General features: G+C 41.7%; 1 protein-coding gene across 1 annotated transcript; it reads right to left on the bottom strand.

The window, feature by feature from the left end:
* Positions 1-4342: 4342 nt before the first annotated feature.
* Positions 4343-5204, bottom strand: LOC123852361 (U2 small nuclear ribonucleoprotein B''-like). The gene has a single exon (XM_045886396.2). The coding sequence runs from the start codon at positions 5155-5157 to the stop codon at positions 4480-4482; it is 678 nt and encodes a 225-aa protein (XP_045742352.1). The 5' UTR covers positions 5158-5204; the 3' UTR covers positions 4343-4479.
* Between the last annotated feature and the right edge of the window lie 16004 nt (positions 5205-21208).

A 21208-nucleotide genomic window follows, 5' to 3' on the forward strand; every position in this document is an offset into this window, starting at 1 on the left:
ATTTTATTCCTTTAAAAATCAGGATGCAAATTATATGTATACCTACTATATCCAACTACCTATAGTATACATACATGAAGAAAGACAAAGGAAATATATGGTGAATTTGGTTAAGATAGTGGAATTGTGGGAGTGCCTGGCTGGCTCAGTCGGTAGAGCATGTGACTCTTAATGTTGGGGTTGTGAGTTCGAGCCCCACATTGGATGTAGAGATTGCTTTAAAAAAAAGATAGTGGAATCGTGGGGAGATTTTTTTCTTTTTCTATTTTACAGTATGATATTTTAAATTTCAAATGTTCTTATAGAGGAAAAAGTGAAAGTTCTCTTAATTCTGAGCCAAAATTTATCCTTCTATATAATAAATCTTAAATCTGCTTCCACACAACTGCCTTGCCTACCCCACTCAAACATGGGTACTAAGGACCTCACACACGATGATGTAGCCCAACCACTGGGCCACTCTCTCTGTGGAACCAGCCTCCCTGGGTTCTTACCACCTTGTATTTGATGTAAGATCTTTTATGTTTGGGAGATGAGTTTTGGGAAAGTCTGTGAGAACAGCTTTAACTTCACAGAGTTTGCCCAAAATTCACTAGACATTGTCTCCGTTCCCCTTTTTCATTTTCATTCCTCCTCTGGGGCTGATGTTCCACTCCCCTGCTGGTTGTTACCCTAACATACTGCCTGGTCCTCACCAGTGCCCCCCCTCTCCTGGGGGCTGAACTCTATTTCCACTGGATGAGTTTGCTCAGGCCACTATAACAAAACACCACAGACAGTGGCTACAGGGGGTTATTAACCTGACTAGAGGGTTATCCCTATTGGCAAGTGGAGTGTATCTGTCCATCATAAAGAATCTGTTTGCCTTATCATATGAATTTCAACATTACGTATGTCAATGGGAAAAAAGGGAAGTACTACTCGATTATCTATAGTCCTATTGTACATTTTTAAATAGTTGTAAATAGTACTTTTGTACACGTTTAAATAATTATAAAAACATTTCAGGGGCGCCTGGGTGGCTCAGTTGTTAAGCGTCTGCCTTCGGCTCAGGTCGTGATCCTAGGGTCCTGGGATCGAGCCCCACATCGGGCTCCCTGCTCCACAGGAAGCCTGCTTCTCCCTCTCCCACTCCCCCTGCTTGTGTTCCCTCTCTCACTGTCTCTCCCTCTGTCAAATAAATAAATAAAATCTTTTTTAAAAAATTAAAAAATAAAAAATAAAACAACATTTCAATTTTTTTGTTACCCACTTATACAACAAAATTTTTTTCCTTGTTAGAGATTATTGAGAGTTTCAAGAGGTCATTTTAAAAAAGTTTTTGTCAGGGGCACCCGGGTGGCACAGTTCGTTAAATGTCCAGCTCTTGGTTTCAGCTCAGGTTGTGATTCAGGGTCATGAGATCAAGCCCCACGTCAGCCTCCATGTTCAGCACAGAGTCTGCTTGAGATTCTCTCTCCTTCTCCCTCTGCCCCTCACACTTGTGCTCTCTCTCTCTAAAATAAATAAATATTTTTTAAAAATAAAAAGTTTTGTGAGGAACCACGTGTAACTATTTCGAGCATAAAAACAGATATAAAAATGTTATGTTTGTGAAATCAGGGTCAGATTTCCCATTTAAATTTGAAAGAATTTTATCTGGATGTTTTATACAAATGTGAAATTTAATTTTTTCCCCATTACCTTCTGGCCAAATGGTATATAGTAATGTTCTGATCCTCTCCTTCTAAATATTCATCTGTATGCTCTTCAGTGGGCTCCTAGCTGGTTCCTCTACAACACACATGAATCCCCTTCCCCGCTTTGTAGGCATGCTTCTTTTGAATAGGGCATAGGTTTGATTTCATCACTCGGTGTAAGTCTTGAGTCCCATCCACAAGGTTTCAGCGAGATCATCATGTTTACACCTGGTGTTATAATCCCGAGTTGACTTTGCTTGTTACCTACGCCATGTGTGTTTGGACACGGACATCTAAGGCACCAACTATTATTTCTGGCCTCCTTCCCAACTGTTTTCTCATGTGAATCACCAAACACCTCCCGCTCCCTTATTCTTTCTATGTCATGCCTACTGCTCTTCGGAATAACTGGATTCACAGGTTTACCTAGGTGCTTTCCTCCCTTCCCTTATTTATTCTCTTTTCAAGCTCCATGGATAAATTCTTATTTATCCAGTAAACTCCTGGGGTAATTATTATTCCCCAGTTTTGTGAAAGGCCCATCATCCCAAATCAGAAGTCCATAATTTTCATAGCATAAGTATCCAGAATCAAGATCTATAAATCCAAATACAGTAAAACAAAGCCATCTTCATGGCCTGTCACTCATGTCTCAGACCTTCTCCCTTTCAAACTCACAAATGTCAGCAAGATACAAAGAAAATGATGAACTGGGATCCCAAGTCACTCATTTCCACGGGGGGCAGCGTGGTCATTTCTCAAAATCCTGGGTATTATCTTCCAGCAACCAATCTCTTCCACTCACTTCAGCCAATCCAATGTCCTGTCAGTTCTTCCTCCCTAAATGCCATTTGGATCGGCCCCATTTCTATCTCTACTGCATTGCCTTAATTGAAACCCTCGTTATATTCTGTTTGAAACATTGCAGTGATCTCTTTTACAGGTTAGTCTCCCCACTGCCATCAGAATTGTTGCTAGATGTTGGCACGCCTGAGTGGCTCAGTCGGTTAAGCGTCTGACTCTTGATTTTGGCTCAGGTCATGATCTTAGGGTGGTGAGATCAAGCCCCCTGTGGCTCTGTGCTCAGCGGGGAGTCTGTTTGGGATTCTCTCGCCCCCTGTCTTTGCCCCTACCCACCTCCCCCTCTCTCAAATGAATAAATAAATAAAATCTTTTTTTTTTAAGAATTATTGCTGGATGCTTCTCAAAAATTGTCTGTAGCTCTCATTACTACAAAGCAAAATTCATCACCTTTGACAATATGGCCCCAACTTTCTTTTCTGGCCTCATTCTATTCTTGGTGCCAATAATCTTATGCAATTCCCTGAATGCATCATGTACATCCATGCTTTGGGGTCTTTTCTGATTTTTTAATTACTTAGCTATCACCCCATCTTTCAAAGCTCATTCAGAGACCTTTCTCTGGTTCTCCTCCTTCGCCACACCTGCCGAGGCTAATCTGTCTTTCCACTAGTTCCTCTTTGAGCTTCCCTGCTATATTTCTGTCGCCTGGCAGATAAGGATTACATCAGACTCTTTTCTCCATCTCTCCCAGTGCTTGACCCAGAATCTGGCACATAATAAGTGCTCGAATTCTTAAATGTCCAAGAATCTGTGAGCTGGTTGGTCTTATATTGGTTGCCTGAATTTAGCCATAGTGGAAGTATTTACACCATGGAGAACCCTATGATAGGAACCTTCTTTCTGAGAGAGAGAGAGAACTGCTTCTTAAACATTTGCCAGCACACCACTGATTATGCAAGTGATACATGGGTGCAATAAAAATCAGCGGTACCCTTTGACAGCCCCCTCCCACAACCCCAGTCTCCTTCCCATGACACGCCACTCCGGCGTGTATCTGCCAGACCGCCATTCGCATCATGTAGGTGTTATGTGCTGTAGTATTTGCCACATTGAAGCCCGCCCGTTCATCGTCTCCCAGGCTGCTTCTACCGTCACTAGAGTGACTCCCTTGACTTCCTTCAGCCCCAGCTGCGGCATTTCTAACTCTTGTGTGCCTCGTGTTAGTAAGGTTCTAAGTTGCTTGGAGTTATCATGCCTGTATTTTCTACAGAACAGCCCCTCATTAAGATGAATAAGTTCTAGGGATGCCTGGGTGGCTTAGTTGATTAAGCATCTGACCGTTGATTTCGGCTCAGGTCATGATCTCGGGGTGCTGAGATCAAGCCCCGAGTCGGGCTCTGCGCTGAGCTTTGAGTCGGCTTGAGATTCTCTCTCTCCCCCTCCGTCCCTAAAGGAAAAAAAAAAAAAGGTGAATAAGTTCTGGGGGTCGAAGGTACCTCACAGTGACTGTAGTTAACAATACTGTGTCACATACTTGGAAGTTGCTAAGAGAGTATCTATTTTTTTTTAAAGAATACAAATAAAAGTTTATTATACAAAATTGTGGCCTTCATATTTCATAGTTCACTAAGGCTAAACAAAGCCTAGGTTTTTGTTTTTTTTTTTTAAAGATTTTATTTATTTATTTGAGAGAGAATGAGAGACAGACAGCACGAGAGGGAAGAGGATCAGAGGGAGAAGCAGACCCCTTGCTGAGCAGAGAGCCCGATGCAGGACTCGATCCCGGGACTCCAGGATCATGACCTGAGCCGAAGGCAGTCGTTTAACCAACTGAGCCACCCAGGCGCCCCAAAGCCTAGGTATTTTTTAAAATCATTCACAAAAATCTCACTTCCACTCTCCCTCATCCCAACTATTAAAAAATGGCCTGACCAAATGTTATCAAAACAAACACTATAAATAACACCAAGTGCTTTAAAGACAACTCTCCCATATGTTACTTCTTAGCATAGGTGATCTTCATGGCATGGGACGGTGTGATTTTAAATCCCTGTAAAGCATCCCTGGCAGCTCCAGCCTGTCCATCATTTTCAAATTCAACAAAAGCAATGTCATGCCTCCCAGGTACCAAACGTACTTCCTTGAAGCCAGGAAACTGATTAAACAGCATGGACAACATCATCTCATTAGTCTCTTCTGGTAAATTATTGAGGAATAAAATATAGTTTGGAGGGTAATCAGGGACCTGAGGATTTGGTGTTGAATTTCCTTGAGTATTTGCTGCATTTGGTGTTCCCTGACCAGGCTTTTTGTTTGCACTGGTCGCAGTCTGTTCTGCAGTTTTTGCTTTTTTCTTTTCCTTCTTCTTTTCTTTGTCAGCAAAAGTGCCGCGCATTTTAGATATTATATCAGAATCTGTTTTTGCATACTGGATTCGCATTGGTTTACCATAAAATGGAAATCCTTGTAACTGTCTCAAGGCATTTGTGGATGAGCCCAGTTCCTTAAAAATAACAAAGGCTTGCCCCCTCATCTTCACAGTCTTTAAAGCTACAATATCTACAACATGGCCAAACTGAGAAAACAGGGCATACAGGGATCTCTTCAACTCTTCTTTTTTAATTTTGTCATTCATATTGTTGATGTAAATTGTATAATTTGGTCTGATATCCATGTTTGGAGTTAACCTGTTCAAACTGCCTGAGGCCTACGCTGGTCCCCCCCTAAGAGAGTATCTTAAATGTTGTCACCACATACACACACAAATGGCAGTTATATAAGGTGATGGTGTTAGCTAACTTTATTGCGATCATCATTTTGCAATATATACATGTATCAAATCATCATGCTGTACATCTTAAATTTACGGAATGTTATATATCAATCACATCTCAATAAAAGTAGAAAACATCAAAATCAAATTAAAAGAATTGGCCCTTAAAAGTATCAACTGCTTAATTCCTTGACCCAAAACCTACCAGTGCTATCTGAATATGCCATTAGATATGAAAGTGTGCAAATAATAGTTAGGATGATTGGAGTTTTTCTTTGTTTTTTTAAAATAATTTATTTTTTTATTTGACAGAGAGAATGAGAGCACAAGCAGGGGGAGCAGTAGAGGGAGAGGGAGAAGCAGACTTCCCGCTGAGCAGGGACCCCGACGCCGGGCTCTATCCCAGGACTCCAGGATCATGACCTGAGCCAAAGGCAGAAGCTTAATGACTGAGCCAACCAGGTACCTCTTCTTTGTTTTTTGTATAAAGGGCAACTTTGATTTTCTCAGGGTATTGCAGTGCCACAGTCAGGGGATAAAAGACAAAGAAACAATGCAATGTTTTTCTCTGTTAGTATGTCCTTAGGTAAGTAAGGCTTCCATCTCTCCCTGCTCCTCTCTGGCAGCCTGGAGCCACACAGTATAGGAGAGAATTTTCATGCTCTCAGAAAGCAGAGATTCTGGGGCACCTGGGTGGCTCAGTAGGTTAAAAGCGTCTGCTTTTGCCTCGGGTCGTGGGGTCGTGATCTCGAGGGTCCTGGGATGAAAAAGAAGAGGTAGTATCTAATGAGTCTGATGCAGCTGAATTTCTTTATGACACCCCTCCCCTCCGCCAGAAACAGAAAGAGTAGGGGTTCTTCCAGAAACCCCCACCCCACTTTCTATCACAGTCCCCCTCAAAGTGAGACCACCCCACCATCCTATCTGAAAGACACTAAGAAAAATCGGTAGTGTATTTCAGCAAGTTAAGCAAGCAAGGCCAGGTCTTTCCATAATAACATGATACAATTTGAATATCCACAGCGAGGTGACTGAGGTCATAGCTCATTGTCCTGATGAGCTGTTTTCTTAAGTGTTGAATGAAAAAGTTAAAGCAAACGTGGCCATGCATGGAAGGAGTTAGTCCTCTTAATTGCTATTTGACAAAGGCAATTAAATCTTCCCCAGGGATGAGAATTTGCAGATATGGCCACCCTGCACCTGCAATGACTTCAGAGCCATACGGAAAAACTGGGAGATGGTGTTCTCCATAGAAGGACAAATGAGTCCTGCATCCTTTTAAAAGTCCTCCTGACATTTCAGGTGTCTTCCTTAGCTTCTTTTCAAGTAAGTAAAGAGGGTTCATTCCCTGTCATTTAAAACTTAGTTGTGGGTGCCTGGGTGGCTCAGTTGGTTAAGCGACTGCCTTCGGCTCAGGTCATGATCCTGGAGTCCCGGGATCGGGTCCCGCATCGGGCTCCCTGCTCGGCGGGGAGTCTGCTTCTCCTTCTGACCCTCCTCCCTCTCATGCTCTCTGTCTCTCATTCTCTCTCTCTCAAATAAATAAATAAAATCTTAAAAAAAAAAAAAAAACTTAGTTGTAACAATTTAGGGTAATTATACTACAAGGCCCACTTCTGACGGGTTCCAGGAAATGGGAAGCAAATTATTGCTAGAGGACAGAGGCCCCAAGAGCTCACGAAGGCCAGGGGCCCCCAACATGCGCATTACCGATACCAGGGCTCATATAGCAACAGAGGCCGCCCCCACTCCCCCACCCCCCGGGAAACTCAATGCCCTTGAGGCACCAATGTGCTCTTCATGTAGGATCCCTGACAGCCACCAGCCCTGAAGCCACTTTTTCTTTCCCAAATGAGCCTAAGCAATCACCTCACTAATTTCAAAAAACACTTTGGCTTAAAGCTTTAGTGTGGCCAGCTTCAGTATCTTCCAGAAGCAGCTGTACATTGTAGACGCATCTTGTGCTGGCTCCCGGGCTTCTCTCTGCACAGATTCTGCAGAAGAGGTGAAAGATAGCGTGGTGTTCATTGCACTATTCTTTCAACTTTTATGTAGCCTTGAAGAAAAAAGGTTAAGGGAAGAAGGTGAATTGAGAAGAGGTCACTACATTTCTGACTCACAGTATGTAGGATATTAAGTCTAATTAATTTAATCCTTCCCAAAGCACAGCAGTCCCACCAGGATCTAAAATCCCTTTGAAAGGTTTAAAGGTGATTCTGCCTGCATGAGTGTGCACTGGACTGGGCAGGAGCCGCCAGGTGGGGACAGGACTCCTGGGGTAAAATATCCCAGCTTCTGCCAGGGGAGGGGATCCCTCAGGAGCCTCGAGTCTGCCCAAGGAAAGCTTGAATAAGGACATTGTAAATTGGGGCACCTGGGTGGCTCAGTCTTTAAGTGTCTGCCTTGAGCTCAGGTCATGGTCCCAGGGTCCTGGGATCGAGCCCCACATGGGGCTCCCTGCTCAGCAGGAGGCCTGCTTCTCCCTCCCCCACTCCCCCTGCTTGTGTTCCCTCTCTCGCTGTGTCTCTCTCTGTCAAATAAATAAATAAAATCTTTTTAAAAAAAGGACATTGTAAATGGACCGAAAATCTGAGATGCAGAGCCCCACGCCCCCCACCCCTAGGAGCAGTAGTGCTAGACATTGCTCACAGGTGCAGCAAATCCCACCCCTGGGAAGGGGCCCCCAGGGATATCAGCACCTCACCTGGTTCGGGGCCCCACCGGTCTCCGCCACAGGGATCACTTTCTCAGCAGACCCCTCTGCTACCAGGCTGCACCTGCTAATCTGAGTGAGTCCAGACATTCACCCCACTGTAGCCACAGCTTTGATCTTGCCATCCCACCCCAATACCCCTGAACCCCTACTTTGGAGCCTGGGAGCCCTTGAAGTGTTTGTCACTTGAGAAAATGAGAATTCACAGCGTATCTTTGCTCACAGTTTAGAAATCTTCAACACTCAAACTCCACTTTCACTTAATGTCGGATGGTGACCTTGTCCCAGCAACCCGGCCCCACAGCAGCCCCCAAGTCCTTCCTCAGGCAGTTCCCTCGTGCAGATAGTGAACCCTAACACAGATCATTTCTGGTGAACGGTATCTCATTCCACGCATGAGAAAACTGAGATGTAGAGAGGCTAATAAGCGGTAGAACCAGAATTTGGAACTGGTCTCTGTTTCCAAAAACGGCCCTTCGTACTTTATGTGAAAGGGTTTTTTCCTAAGTAATTTCATTTGAAATGGAATGAGTAACTCGTGTTCCAAAACAGTGTTGAAAAGCAGGCGAAATTTAGCCTCCTAAAAGGGTGGTATTTCTGGTCCCTTGAAAAGATACGTGTTCTAGTCCTTTCCTTGAAATGGCAATACCGTCCCACAAGGGTGAGGCCGGCGACGCTGCCCCCAGAAACTCCAGTCCTGCCACGTGCTACCTGGGCTGGGCAGGGCTGGGCTCTTCCCAGCAGTTCTGCACCAGAGGCTCTGGAAGGCGCCGATGACGGAACTGAGAACTAGATCATCCCCGCCCCCCTTCAGCTCTGACATTTCCTCTGTGTCCTCACTGAAGTCATTAAGCTTTTCTATTCCTTAGCTCCCAACTTACAAAATGGCCTTAACTTATACTTGTGTTCATATATTTTGCTAAGCATCTGGAGGAGGGTTAAAAGCTGGTTATAAACATGAAAGTATTTTAAGACTAAACATAACTGTATAGATCTTTGTGTATATAGACATTATTAGAGAAATTGCTTCATTTATGCTAAGCTATCTTAATGCAAATCGTAAACTCATCGTTTTCTTTTTTTTTTTTTTTTTTTTTTTTTTTTTTTTTTAAATGGTAAAGCCACTTTGGAAGACGGCTTGGTGGTTTCTTTCTTTTTTTTTTTTTTTTTTAAGATTTTATTTATTTATTTGAGACAGAGAGAATGAGAGAGAGAGAGCGCGCACATGAGAGGGGGGAGGGTCAGAGGGAGAAGCAGGCTCCCTGCCGAGCAGGGAGCCCGATGCGGGACTCGATCCTGGGACTCCAGGATCATGACCTGAGCCGAAGGCAGTCGCTTAACCAACTGAGCCACCCAGGCGCCCAAACTCATCGTTTTCTGGTGCGAAGCCAGTCACCCAGATGGACGTCTAACAGTGCGTGTGTGTGGTTCTGGAAATGCAGGGGCTTGTTTCCCTTACTGTACTTCTCATATTATATAACCCTTTTAAATTTATTTTAATTCTAAAGTCAAAAATGAAAAAATATGTCTCCTAAGTACTTACTAAGTGACAAGTGCTGTGCTAGGGCTACAGAGATGAATAAGGCAAGATTTCGTTCTCAGAATACAGACTAGCAGGGGAGTCAGACATGTAAACCATCTATGACTAACTAGGAAAGAATGTAAATGGCTTTTATTAAAAATACAAAAAACTTACAAATTGATGACAGTTGTATCATACAAGTAGACACCTTTTCCATCTCCTGAAGGAAGCTGCCATTGCTCAGAATATTTGGGAGGATTCCAGTGTGAGAACTGTATTCAGATTCAAAGGTTCCCTTTCTGAGTATTTTCAATGGCTGAAAATATTCATCCTTTAAGGATAAATTTGATTTAAAACATTTTTAAAGATTTTTAAAAGATTTTATTTATTTATTTGACAGAGAGAGACACAGCGAGAGAGGGAACACAAGCAGGGGCAGTGGGAGAGGGAGAAGCAGGCTTTCCGCTGAGCAGGGAGCCTGATATGGGGCTCAATCCCAGGACCCTGAGATCATGACCTGAGCTCAAGGCAGACACTTAACGACTGAGCCACCCAGGCACCCCTGAAGATTTTATTTTTAAATAACTTCTATACCCAATGTGGGGTTCAAACTCACAACCCCCCAGATCAAGAGTCATATGCTCCACTGACTGAGCCAGCCAGGTGCCCCTAAAACATTGTTTAAAGAGCCTGGAACATCCTGTCATATCAGAAAGAAAAAAAAGCTATTGAGGAATATTAGGATCACGTCAAAAAGACATGAGAGCCCATTTGATGGGACCCCTACTGGCCAAAGATGTGTCCATTTGTACATCACAAAGGGTAACTGCACTGGAATGAAACACATCAAATCCATCTAAGTCCTTGAAATCGAGATATTAACAAACAAAACTCATGGTTCACCTGTGGAAAATAGCAGGGAACAAAGTCATTATTTTGAAAACTAGTAAACAAAGCATTTAATTTACCTTTCCTATATAAACCGTATCTCAGGGTAATGAAATAGTTGAGGGAGAAGATTCTCTTTATTAAAATATTCAAACTAACAAATGAAGAAGAAATAGCAGAATCTATCACGATTTTTGCAAGTCCTAATGAATTCATTGTCCAGGCAGTGACCATCAATGGCTACAAACAGCATAAAAAGAGACAACCAGACATTATGTACCTCGTAAGGGAAGTACATATATGACCTATGAAGTAATCTTGATTTAAAAAAAAAAAAGGAATCTGCATTTTATCAAGTGTCAAGTGTTGACTATCAATTTGTAGGAAAAATAGAGGATACATGAATGTGGTTTTAAAAATACCACGGGAATGTAATCAGTACAAACCAGGCTGTAGGAACCCTATGGGACTAAAAACCACTCTCTTTAACATCATGCACAACAATAAACCTACGGTGGGAAATAAATTAAACAGAAAACCCTAAATTAAAAGAGTTATCTGAGACATATCAATCAATCATAATGTATGAACTTATTTAGATCTGAATTTAAGGGAAAAAACCACTCACACACATTTATGACAATGGGAAAATGTGAATGTTGACTGAGTAATGAAATTAATGAATTATCTTTTTAGATATGATTATGTTGTGCTTATGTTTTTAAAAAAGAGTTCTTTTAGGATGCATACTGAAGATATTTACAAATAACTTTTATTTTTAAGACACAACTGGCAACAAAAAGGTTTGACATGATTCTTCAAACGTCTGGTCAACATAAGCATTTTTATGCTGGACAACATTATTTGGATTAAAGACAGTCTTATGTGGCTGGTAAATCTGTTTTGCAGATAAATGCAAAAGAGAAATTCAGCAAATGCAGTATTTGCAGAATAAGTTGTTGTTTTTTTTTAATTTTTGCAAGAGAGCCTGAGAGCATGAGTTGGAGGAGGGGCAGAGGGAGAAGCAGACTACCAGCTGAGCAGGGAGCCTGATGTGGGACTCAATCCAGGACCCTGGGATCACAACCTTAGCTGAAGGCAGACACTTAACTGACTGAGCCACCCAGGTGCCCCCAGAATATGTTTTGATTTTTGCAAAAGAGATGCATTTTTACAAATAAAATTAGCAAAGATTAAAAGAAACAAAAAAATAGCATCAGTGAAATTTTAATGAAGTAAGTATAATCACATGTTGCTGGAGTGTGTACTGGAGCAGCCCTTTATTTTTTTTAATTTTTTATTTAAATTCAATTTAATTAACATATAGTGTATTATCAGTTTCAGAGGTAGAATTTAGAAATTCATCAGTTGCATATTGCTCATTCCATCAAGTGCCCTCCTTAATGCCCATCATCTAGTTACCCCATCCCCCACCACCTCCCCTCCAGGAACCCTCAGTTTGTTCTCTATACTTTAAGAGTCTCTTAATTTGTCTCCCTCCCTGTTTCCATCTTATTTTATTTTTCCTTTCCTTTCCCTATGTTCATCAATTTTATTTATTAAATTCCATATGAGTGAAATCATATATTTGTCCTTCTCTAAATGACTTATTTCGCTTAGCATAATACCCTCTAGTTCCATCCACGTCATTGCAAATGGAAAGATTTCATTCTTTTTGAATGGCTGAGTAATATTCCATTGAATATATATGTATATAGGTACATATACACATATATACAACAGATATATGTCACATCTTCATTATCCATTGAATATATATATATATATATATATATATATATATATATATATATATACCACATCTTCTTTATCCATTCATCTGTTGTTGGACATCTGGGCTTTTCCCATATTTTGGCTATTGTGGACATTGCTGCTATAAACATTGGGGTGCAGGTGCCCCTTCAGATCACTATGGTTTTTGTTGTTGTTGTTGTTTTTAAAGATTTTATTTATTTATTTATTTGAGAGAGAGAGAGAAACAGCATGAGAGGGGAGAGGGTCAGAGGGAGAAGCAGGCTCCCCGCTGAGCCAGGAGCCCGATGTGGGACTCGATCCCAGGACTCTGGGACCATGACCTGAGCCGAAGGCAGTTGCTTAACCAACTGAGCCACCCAGGCGCCCTAGATCACTATGTTTGTATCCTTTGGATAAATACCTAGTAGAGCAATTGCTGGGTCATAGGGTATTTTTACCTTTTTGAGGAACTCCATACTGTTTTCCAGAGTGTCTGCACCAGTTTGCATTCCCACCAACAGTGTAAGTGGGTTCTCCTTTCTCTGCATCCTCACCAACATCTGTTGTTTCCTGACTTCTTAATTTCAGCCATTCTGAGATAGGTGTGAGGAGGTATCTCATTGTGGTTTTGATTTGGATTTCCGTGATGCCAAGTGATGTTGAGCATTTTTTCATGTGTCTGTTGGCCAGTTGTATGTCTTCTTTGGAGAAATGTCTGTTCATGTCTTCTGCCCATTTCTTGTCTGGATTTTGTGTTTTTTGGTGAGTTTAATAAGTTCTTTACAGATTTTGGATACTACCCCTTTATCTAACAAGACATTTGCAGATATCTTTTCCCATTCCATAGGTTGCCTTTTAGTTTTGTCAACTAAACGTTGCTTTGGAGCAGCCCTTTAAAAGAGCAATATAATAATATACATTAAGAGTTAAAAATCTCTATGCTCTCTAACCCAGTAATTCCACATCTGCAAATAATTTGAGCTATAGAAAAAAATTATGCCCCAAGATATTCACTGTAGCATTTTTAATAATATCCCTAAATTTAAAATTACCCAGTCCTACAGGAGGAAAAGGGTTAACAATTTTTTTTTAAGATTTTATTTATTTATTTGACAGAGAGAGAGAGAGCGAGAGCAGGAACTCAAGCAGGGGGAGTGGGAGAGGGAGAAGCAGGCTTCCCGCCAAGCAGGGAGCCTGATGCAGGGCTCAATCCCAGGACCCTGGGATCATGACCTGAGCCAAAGGCAGACGTTCAACAACTGAGCCACCCAGGTGCCCCAAGGGTTAACAAATTTTGATCTAACAATAGACATCAGAGATTATATTTATGATGAATCTTTAGTAACACTAAATATCCTTTTTTAAGTAAAAAAAGTTAGATATAATATTTTTACAAGATTTAAAACTATGTTGATTTACTTATAATGTTTAATTTTAATTTTGTTTCACATGTTTACAATAATAAACTATATAAAAGAATATAGTAATTTTGAAATGTTGCTTTTTTTTCCAACTCATTTTAGGGGAAAAAAATTAGACTCTTCACAAACATCTTGAAAACAGTGTCCTTTTCTTTGCTAAATGACATTTTATAAAGTGGATCTTTCTTGACATTTATACACACAGAAGAGTATAAAACCATAGATTTATTGCTCAATAGATTTTCTCTAAGTGAGCACAGACATGTACACACCACCCAGAACAAGAAATCAAACATTGCCAGCTTCCCAAAATCCCCCTTAGGTCCCCTCTCAGTCACCACAACACAGAAAATAACCAAACTTGAATCATCATAAATAAGTTTTGCCTAACTTTGGAGTATATAAGTGGGACCATAAATACGTACAGTTGACCCTTGAACAACATAACTGTGTGGGTCCACTTATATGCGGATTTTTTTCAATAAATGTACTACAGTGCTGTAAATGCATTTTATTTTCCTTATGATTTTATTAACATTTTATTTTCCCTAGCTTACTTTATTGTAAGAATAGAGTGTATAATGCATAGAACATACACAAGGTATGTTAATCGACTGTCAACAGTAGGCTATTAGTAATTAAGTTTTTGGGGACCCAAAAGTTACAGGTGGATTTTCCACTGCATTTGGGGTCAGGGCCCCTAACCCCTGTTTGTTCAAGGGTCAACTGTACTTCTGTGTGTCTTTTCTTTGGCTTAATTTATGTTTGTGAGATTTATCTATATTGCTACATTTAGCAATAATTCTGATTGCTCTGTAGTATTATTCTCTTACACAAATAAAGCATTTTTATCTATTCTACTATTGATGGACATTTTGCCCCTTCTAGTTTGGGGCTATTACAAATGGTGCTACAGTGAGCATGACTTCTGTTGCACAAATGTACACACTTCTATTAGGTACATACCTAGGAGAGGAATTGATGGTTGCAGGGTGTATGTGTGTTCATTTTTAGTAAATTCTGACTAAAAGTTTTCCAAAGTGTTGTGCCAATTTACACTGTCATGAGAAGTGCATGAGAGTTCCAGTTGCTCTACCTCCTCACCAACATTTGATACTATCAGTTACTTTAATCTTTGTCATCCAGGAGGTATGTAGTGGTTTGTTATTGTGGTTTTAATTTGCATTCTCCTTATGATTAGTGAGTTTGTACACTTTTTCATATGTTTCTGAGCCATTCAAATATCTTTTCTTTTCTTTTTTTAAGCAATCTCTACACCGAGAGTGGGGCTCAAACTCATGACCCCAAGATCGAGTTGCATGCTCCACTGGCTGAGCCAGTCAGGGGCCCCTTCAATATCTTTTTTAGCAATGTACCCATTCAAGTCTTTTGCCCATTTTTCTATTAGGTTGTTTTGTTCTTATTACTTTGTAGGAACTTTTTAATAATCTGGATATGAGGTTTTTGTCACTTTACTGCAAACATCTTTTCCCAGGAATGTCTGCATATTGCCTTTTCACTCTCTATATTATGTTTATGTTGAGTTTTTTAAAAAATCATTACAGGGCGCCTGGGTGGCTCAGTCGGTTAAGCGACTGCCTTCGGCTCAGGTCATGATCCCAGGGTCCTGGGATAGAGTCCCACATCAGGCTCCCTGCTCTGCGGGGAGCCTGCTTCTCCCTCTCCCACTCCCCCTGCTTGTGTTCCCTCTCTCGCTGTGTTTCTCTCTGTCAAATAAATAAATAAAATCTTTAAAAAATAAAAATATAAATAAATAAATAAATAAATAAAAATCATTACATGGAAAAAAGAGCATAAATAACCTCAAAGTACCTTTTTTAATTTTTTCATTGGTTGAAAAATATGTGACATTTTCTTTCTTATTTTTCCTTCTTAATATTTTCCTAAATTTTTATTTCTCATTATAAAACAATAAAATTTATTTTTTACAGAGTAATTGTATTAGAGTTCAATGATGAAATCATTAAATACTAATGATGATGATAAAGCAGGGGGAAAGAAATCCAGGAAACAAATGTGATTTTTCTCATTTGAAATGAAGGTGGAGTTTCTATTCTTATTATGAGAAAACTGAATTAAAATGGAGGATTCCTAAAATTCCATTAGAAAGTCTCCAAAAGGTAATACTGTGAATGGAAGAGAGTGCCTTGTAGGCTGGTTGACACCTGTCTGAGAGGAATTGTGTGCTCCTCATCTTCCTCCACTTGACCAAAGGACAGGCACAGACTGGATCATCACTCTCCTGACATGACATGACATGACAGTTGAGCACATCAGCAAGTCCATGAGTTACCGTTTGTTTCTTGGCACCAGAAGGACCGAAAGCAAGTGGCAGTCTGGTGGGTGAGAGCCCTCCTGGTCAAATTTGAAACACCTGTCAGGACCCTGGATCAAACTATTATCTTTATCTATCAGAGCTTTCAGTCTAACGTTGGGACCATGAATTTAAAGCATATAGATGCAAGTCTATTTTCAGTATTCTTTCCTGAAAGTGAAATTGATTAGAAGATCCGATTATTGAGGAGGAAACCAGTGGGAATAAAAACTATTTGGATGTTTGGTGAGCCACACTGTTCCATCGGGAGGGATTTTTACTAACATTGACCTTCCCCATTTGTGCTTGGACACAAGGCACAGCTTCTTTCCTTTGCCGTCCCTATAGGGTATTTTTATGTCTTCTTTTGAATGGATTTGTTTTATGGGGACACGATTATTTCCTACATTACTTCATAACTCTGGGAACATATCCTTGACCTGGAAAATCCTTTTTTTTTTTTTTAAAAAAAAAGGACATGAAGCCTTTTGGAAACTGCAGGTCCCTGCTAAGAAATATAGTAATTCTGTTTTGTTCTATCCTGCCCCCCATCCACCAAATACTCAAAAGACATTCACAGATCTCCTTTTTAATATTTCCATGTAAATCTATCAAGTTTCCAACTATAAAACAGACAGCATGAGACAATTTTCCTCAGACAATGCATGGAGACCCTAAGTTTACCTTCCCCATGCCTCTATGGTCGCAGTAATACATTTCTTAAAACTTTCATGTTTAAAAACAGATGAATGGATAAAGAAGAAGTGGTATAGATATACAATGGAATATTATGCAGCCATCAAAAGGAATGAGATCTTGCCATTTGCAACAATGTGGGTGGAACTGGAGGGTATTATGCTGAGCAAAATAAGTCAATCAGAGAAAGACATGTATCATATGACCTCACTGATATATGAGGAATTCTTAATCTCAGGAAACAAACTAAGGGTTGCTGGAGTGGTGGGTGTGGGAGGGATGGGTGGCTGGGTGATAGACATTGGGGAGGGTATGTGCTATGGTGAGTGCTGTGAATTGTGTAAGACTGTTGAATCACAGACTTATACCTCTGAAACAAATAATGCAATATATGTTAAGAAAAAAAAAAAAGAAGATAGCAGGAGGGGAAGAATGAAGGGGGGGAAATCGGAGGGGAAGACGAACCATGAGAGACTATGGACTCTGAGAAACAAACTGAGGGTTCTAGAGGGGAGGGGGGCGGGGGGATGGGTTAGCCTGGTGATGGGTATTAAAGAGGGGACGTATTGAATGGAGCCATGGGTTTTATACACAAACAATGGATCATGGAACACTACATCAAAAACTAATGATGTAATGTATGGTGATTAACATAACATAATTAAAAAAAGGAAAAAAAGGTTAAAGCAAAGTTCAATTTTGTCCCCCACATATGTGAACTGCTCTTTGAAAATGTTTGTTTATGAACTTGGAAAGTGTTCGAGAAGGATGCAGGGACCAGGCAGCTCAAAGGGGCCTGGGGCCTGCCTGGCACAGTTAACAGCATGAACACCCTCCCGGGACTGCTATACCCATGTTTCAGGGCTACACAACCTGCCCCCGTACCTGGATCATGCCCGGCTCCCCAACCTGAGCCTGGGAGCTGCTGGTCATGCTCCCCTCTTGTGTTCCCAGTGCAATGAGCAGCTCCCCCACCCCTTTCCTCTAGTCTCCCATCCAGCCTGACCAAACCCTTCTTTCCTACCTAAATACTCACAAAGCACCAGCACAGACTTCGGAAGCTGGAAGTCGCATGACCGTGGTGCCTTTGCAACCTTTTTATATTCCTTACTAACGTCCACTCTGAAGTTTGTGTTTGTTTTTATTTATTTTTATTTTGTTTTATCTTTGGCAATATTTCTACAACAGTGACAAGATCAAACCTTGTCACTGACCTGGCTCAGCCAGGCCCTAGAGGACAGGGTGTGAAAGTGTCCTCTGTGTGACTTGAATTAAGATTCTCCTAAGTGTCCTACACTTTCTAAGTGACATCCATGCTGGCAGCAGTTAAGCGAAGTGGTTTGTCTCTCTGGTTTTCCTTTCCAACGTTACCACCAAGACATCTGTCAAGCTACATATAGTTACTTAGAGGGACGACAACAGAGGTGTTTTGAGTGAAAAACACACACTAGAGTCCCAAACCCATCGGAGAGTTTCCCCATATATTCCATCTGGGCTCTACCTTCCCAGGCTGCTCAGAAAAGCAGAGAAGTAAGGGTCTAAATTCCTGTTTCCTTTTATGGACTAACCGCGAAAGAAACAACCTGCAGCATCAACAACAAAAATTGCTTGAGCCTCTAGTTCTCTCAAAACCTAATTTCCCCTCCCCTTTTTTCTCATGTCTTACTCTACAGAAGCACAAGCCAAACCCACTGAAAGATCTGCCATCAAGAACAAGTAAGTCCCTAGCTCCCCCTTTCTTCTGATTCTCCAGTCGTCCATACTTGGAGATTCTTTCTCAGCCAGGATGCTGGACTCCTCATCACCAGGAGATGGACGCTCTTCTTCGAACACTCCAGAGTCTGGGATTTGTTTTTTGTTGTTGTTTTTGTTGTTGCTAAATGCAGAGTGACATTCAGACAATTCTACTTCTGTCACTAAGATGCCTCCCACAGGAGAAAAGGGCTGTTTTCCTGCTCTTGACTTTCCTTTCCATTGAAGGTTCTGGAAGCAGGTGTGTGGATTGGGAGAAGAGATGGTTTAGAAATGCTAGGACCGCAGATTTCTCCGAGCATCCTACATCAGCTTATGTGTCATCCGGCATGAAAGGTGCCAAGTTCGGCTTCCTAAGCCCTCCATCTTCCTTACTCAGTGAGTGATAAAGCCGGTGGGTGGATGAGATGAGATATGTTTCTATTTGGGTCAACTCCAATAAGTCAATTAAGAGCAAGCAAGGTGCTGGAGGTTGGTTTCCAAGAGAAACAGTCTGTTAGAATCATCTTTTTCTCTGTTTTCAATTCATCGAAGAAACCATAAAATCCCTGAGATTTTGAGCTCTCCAGATGATTCTAACAGGCAGCCAGAGTTGAGAACCCCTGGTCTATCCCTCCCAAATAGAAATCCGTCTGTTTATCAATAAGGCTTTTAAAGAAAGTGCTTTAAGCCACTATTAAGGCACTATCTGGAACTCACTCTGGACTCCGGAGCCAGTGTTAGAGAAGTAACTGTCCCTGGCGGGGTCCTGGGCACCCAGCTCCCTGCTTCCCATGAATAGTTCCTACAGATGAACTCTGCCGCAAGTGAACTATAGGCTAAAAGGTAGGAAAGCTGTCTCAGAAAGCCAGAGAGGTGTGGACGAGCACAGGGGCATTTGCCTCCTGCTCCTGATCCCCTAGACCAGGGTGCCGATTTTTATGGGACGATTCTGTGTATGTAAGTTGTAGGTCTTTTATAAGGAAACTATTCCTTGGAACCCTATAATTTCCCTTTCCAGGATGCCTCATGGGTAGGGCTTCAAATGCAGAAGGAGAGGGCGCCTGGGTGGCTCAGTCGGTTAAGCGACTGCCTTCGGCTCGGGTCGTGGTCCCGGAGTCCCGGGATCGAGTCCCGCATCGGGCTCCCTGCTCGGCAGGGAGTCTGCTTCTCCCTCTGACCCTCCCCCCCTCTCATGCTCTCTCTATCTCATTCTCTCTCTCAAATAAATAAATAAAATCTTTTAAAAAAAATGCAGAAGGAGAAACCTCAGGATTTCACTCTTGTTATTTTGCCACTCCAAGTGACATATATATCCCCCTCTCCCCCCCCCACTGCAAGCTTAATGACAAAAGCTAACTCTGAGATCTCTAAACCTCAAGGAAGCCACCAGGTACGGCTTATCTGTTAAGGAAATGAGCCACCACGTCACACAAAGCCACATGCCCTCTTGGTGCTTCTGTGGTGGAAGCACGTTCCCCGGCCTCAGACTAGATCCCTAAAGTGCTCTGGCCTGATGACCCAGGGGTGATGCCAGTCACCCCCAGGCACAGGGCACATCCAACGTGGCCATAGCAGGTAGGAAACTGCAGGAATCTGGTCTCCTCACTGCTGGGTTCAGCTGTCACACCTGCTATCTTTATTGTTTAGATATATTCATGGTTTTCTTTCATTCACTCACATAAATCAAGGAGGCCCAAATGTTCCAGATAACTCTAGATAAAGTAAGTGTGGCCGCAGCCATACAAGGTAAGCCACGGCACAGTGTAGGAAATGCTCCCCAGAGAGTAGGCCTGCATCTCAGACACAGGAAGAACTCCCCAGCTGCCTGCACACCTATAATGCTAACCTTCAGTTTAACACCAGTGCGGGGGCCTTTAATCCTCAGTGGAAATAGAAACGATTAAAAATATACACCTGAAGAGAAATCAGTTTGATTTACACAATCCCAGATGTGTATTTAAAAGTATAACAGAAGAGCCAACTGTATTTGTTTATTAAAAAATACGCCAAGGGGCACCTGGCTGGCTTAGGCGGTAGAGCATGCGACCCTTGATCTCGGAGTGGTGAGTTCAAGCCCCACATTGGGCATGAAGCCAAAACTCTACTTTTGTAAAAATGCACTTTTTTTTTTTAAATGATGACACTACACTGACCTCTACCTCTGAAACCAATAATACATTATATGTTAATTAATTGAACTTAAATTTTTTTAAAAAGGAAAAAAAATGATGACACTAAGGTTTCTTTAAATTTATTTTTATTTTTTAAAAGATTTTATTTATTTTTGAGAGAGATAGGGAGAGAAAGCATGAGGGCTGGGGGTGCCTGGGGGAGAAGGAGAAGCAGACTCCCCACTGAGCAGGGAGCCTGATGTGGGGCTCGATCCCAGGACCCTGTGATCATGACTTGAACCAAAGGCAGACACTTAACTGACTGAGCTACCTGGGCACCCCTAAAATGCACTTCTAATATGACCAAATATTAAAATGAACAACAAACTGAAGGCTCAGGTCCCTTGGATGGACACGTCAAATGCAAGTGGGTGTAGTCACAACACCGTATATTGTTTTCTTTCCCCTCCCTGGGCGGGGCCCATCTCACTGTCTATTACATAATTTCAGGCATACACAATGTGGTTCAGTCAGCATTTATTGAGAACCTACATAGGCAGTACTTTTATGTCTTGCGAACAGTTTAAGGCATATACAGTTTAGCCCCATTTGAGGACATGGAGGGCCAGAGAAATGCCTGTGTCCCCATGTCCCCACACATGCCTCACCCAGCCCGTGCATGTATTGTTCTCTGCCTGATTAGCAGGTGACACGGAGGAGGACAACAGCCTCAGAGGGGGCAGGCCTGCGTTCAAATCCTGCTCCTCAGCAGCATGC

This window comes from Mirounga angustirostris, unplaced genomic scaffold (genome assembly GCF_029215605.1).
Source record: "Mirounga angustirostris isolate CCGP_5_RB_7025 unplaced genomic scaffold, mMirAng1.0.hap1 SCAF_14, whole genome shotgun sequence".
NCBI classification, from domain to species: Eukaryota; Metazoa; Chordata; class Mammalia; order Carnivora; family Phocidae; genus Mirounga; species Mirounga angustirostris.

Coding starts and splice junctions, on each gene's coding strand:
- LOC123852361 (XM_045886396.2), bottom strand. CDS start 5,157: ATGGATATCAGACCAAATTATACAATTTACATCAACAATATGAATGAC.